The sequence below is a fragment of the Trypanosoma grayi genome (genome assembly GCF_000691245.1).
Source record: "Trypanosoma grayi strain ANR4 Tgr_1602_V1, whole genome shotgun sequence".
Classification (NCBI taxonomy): Eukaryota; Euglenozoa; class Kinetoplastea; order Trypanosomatida; family Trypanosomatidae; genus Trypanosoma; species Trypanosoma grayi.
In genome coordinates, this window is record NW_008827220.1 from 1 (window position 1) to 2,684 (window position 2,684).

Here is a 2,684-nt window from a genome sequence, read left to right on the forward strand (position 1 = left end):
CTCTCTCTCTCTCTCCCTCTCTTGCGGCTCCCGTATTCACTGTGGGTGTTTGGTTCCACAACAATACTGAGGCGAGCACCTCTGAGCGAGTAGGGTAGGGAAGATAGGGGAAAAGGTGAGAGAGACCCTTGAGGCTCTTAAGTTGAGAGAGTGGATTTGCAGCGTGCGTCCCCTTTCACGCAGTTTATTTTATTTTCTTGTTGGAGTTATATAGAGCAGGGCCGCATTAATCGGTATCATCATTATCATAGAGCATCTCCACAGTCTCGCCTTGGCCCCCTACCGTGGGTTTCGTTGCTTGTTCGATCCTTCGCGCCGCCTCACGTCTTTTTTCCTTGGCTGTGGTGAGGCTTGTTTCTTACTGAGGCGAACACACTCACACAGACGCACGGACGTGGTGTGTGTGTGTGTGTGTGTGTGAGAGAGAGGGGGATAAAGAACGAGAACGGACACATTTCGTGAGGGCTTTCAGTTGCTTGTCTGTGCAGCCTCACTTGGCCTCTTCACTGCTGCACCATCCGTGTAGAGTGGGCTGAGTGTGTGCTGCTTCCGCGGGAACGTGTACTTGGCTTTGGCACTGGTTTGCCTCTTTGCTGTCGTTGCCACAACACCCGCCACTAGCACCGCCACCGTCGTCGTTGTCGTCGTTCAGTTCAGTTCTGATTAGTTGGCTGTCTGTATGCGGCGCTGTGTGAGTGCTGCTGGGACCGCGGCTTTGTTCACCGCGTGGCGCGGCCCCGCGCCTGCAATGGGCGTATTGGCGACACGTCAGTCCATGTGCTTCCACTCATCGTCGAAGTTCATGGGGCGGAAGTCGAGCGGATCAAAGAAGCTCAGCGATAGCGCGCCCTCCACAACAACAACCGCAGCTGCAGCAGCGCCAGCAGTTGCGGGAGGGGATGTTGCGGTTGCCGAGAAGAGAGCGGAAGACCGCACGTCCACAACAACAACCAGCAGCAACACGGATGCCACCAGTGCTAGTGGCACTGCACCCGCAGCACAGAAGAGAGCCGCGGATACGGCGAAAAGGCAGCGGGAGCGCTGCCCGCGCAAGGCGCTTCGCAGCACCTCGGATCGTGCCCCACCACCCGTGGAAGGGGGGAAAGACACCACGCGATTCAACAGACGGACGGAGGCTAGCAGCAAGCGCCGCGTAGAGGATGAGGGCGCCTCCACCATGACTCGCGACGAGGAGAAGATATTGGCCGAGCGCGCGAGCATCACGAAGCTGTTCATGGTGTCAGACTCCGTGGCCTCCATCTTCTGCGCGCTGCCGCAGGACCAACGCTCGATCGACAACTACCTCAAGGCGGTCGACAAGGCAGTTATCCCGAAGACGGCGTCGCCACCGCGCGCGCAGAGCACTGCCGACTGCGATGCAGCGGCGGACGATGCTCCTGACGACATGGACGCCGCAGCACTCGTTGCTAAGTCGGCGCGGCAGAACGCGTCGACGGCGCGTCGCGAGATTGCGCAGCGCATTCTCTCCGAGGAGCGCGCCGATCACTCGTTGTGCATCCACGTACGAGACATGGAGCAGCTCGTGCCGCCGCGCCATCTGCTGCAGAACCCCGTGGTGGAGGCGCCGAAGAAGGCGGCGGGCCCCACAGCCGCACGGCAGCGCGGCTCAGCGAAGCGCAGGCGCAAATCAGCGGATAGCGGGGCAGCAGCCGAAGCGACAGCAACAACGTCGATGAGGTCGCACGATCAGGTGTTGGCGCTGCAGCAGTGGCAGACAAACGCGCTAAAGAAGGCGCGCGAGTCGCAGGAGCGACACCAGATACCGGAGGACTACCACGCCATCACGCGTGTGCGCTTCCACGACCCTCACAAGGAAGATCTTACGGTTGTGCTGGGGCGCGGCGGCGGCAAGTCTGTCGTTGACGTCCTCGCAGCGATGAATCAGAGCCTCAAGAAGAAGCAGACCACACTCAGCACTGAGGGCATTCTCGACGATATAGGAAGTGCAGAGGGGGAAGAGGAGAGGAAGGCATCAGCGGTGTCGCTTTCGATGCCGTTCGCCATCAAGCCGCTGCTGTCGGTTGTGGCGAGCTGCATTCCGCGGCGCGAACCCGCGCTGGGCTCGCGGTGTGGTGAAGAGACGTTCTTTAGGTCTGCCACCGCCACCGCGCCGCGGAGGGCGAAGAAGTTGGACCCCTCCACTGCAGCTGCAGGGGTTGGGGATTCTGGTATGTTCTTGGCAGATGCGGAGGAGCTGGGGCGGTGCGTGCCTCCCATGCCGCGATTCACGACGCGCGTGACGGTGTTGGTCGAGCACGACGAGCTGGAGCCGGTCGACTTGCTTTCGATGGCGGAGCGCAGCACAACGCGGCGGGATGAGCGTAGCAGGCGGGCACCACGAGGAAACAAGAGGCCCCATATTTACTGCTTGATCGCAGACGGTGGGGAGTTCTGAGCCATACGAGGGGACGCAGCAAATATGAGAAAAGTAAAGGCAAACACAACAACAAAAAAGAAGCAAAAGAAAATCAGAGCCACTGAAGAAAAGAGAGAGATAGACGACTTGTGAGAGTCTGTCTCTGTGTGTATATGTATCTGTGGTGGGATGCACGGATGTATCTAGTCTCTGGATGAGTATATATGCAGAGACTGTACGCAATGCGTATACCTATTGCGCGTACAATCACGCCACACACATATATCCATATTATATTATATTATAT

The 2,684-nt window shown here is 58.7% G+C and overlaps 1 protein-coding gene across 1 annotated transcript; it reads left to right on the forward strand.

Annotated features, from left to right (window-relative positions):
- Window positions 1-679: 679 nt before the first annotated feature.
- DQ04_16021000 (hypothetical protein) lies at window positions 680-2,416 on the forward strand (the record flags this gene model as incomplete). Its single annotated transcript, XM_009317408.1, has 1 exon — window positions 680-2,416. One exon carries the CDS (start codon window positions 680-682, stop codon window positions 2,414-2,416), a length of 1,737 nt encoding a protein of 578 aa, XP_009315683.1.
- Window positions 2,417-2,684: the final 268 nt, after the last annotated feature.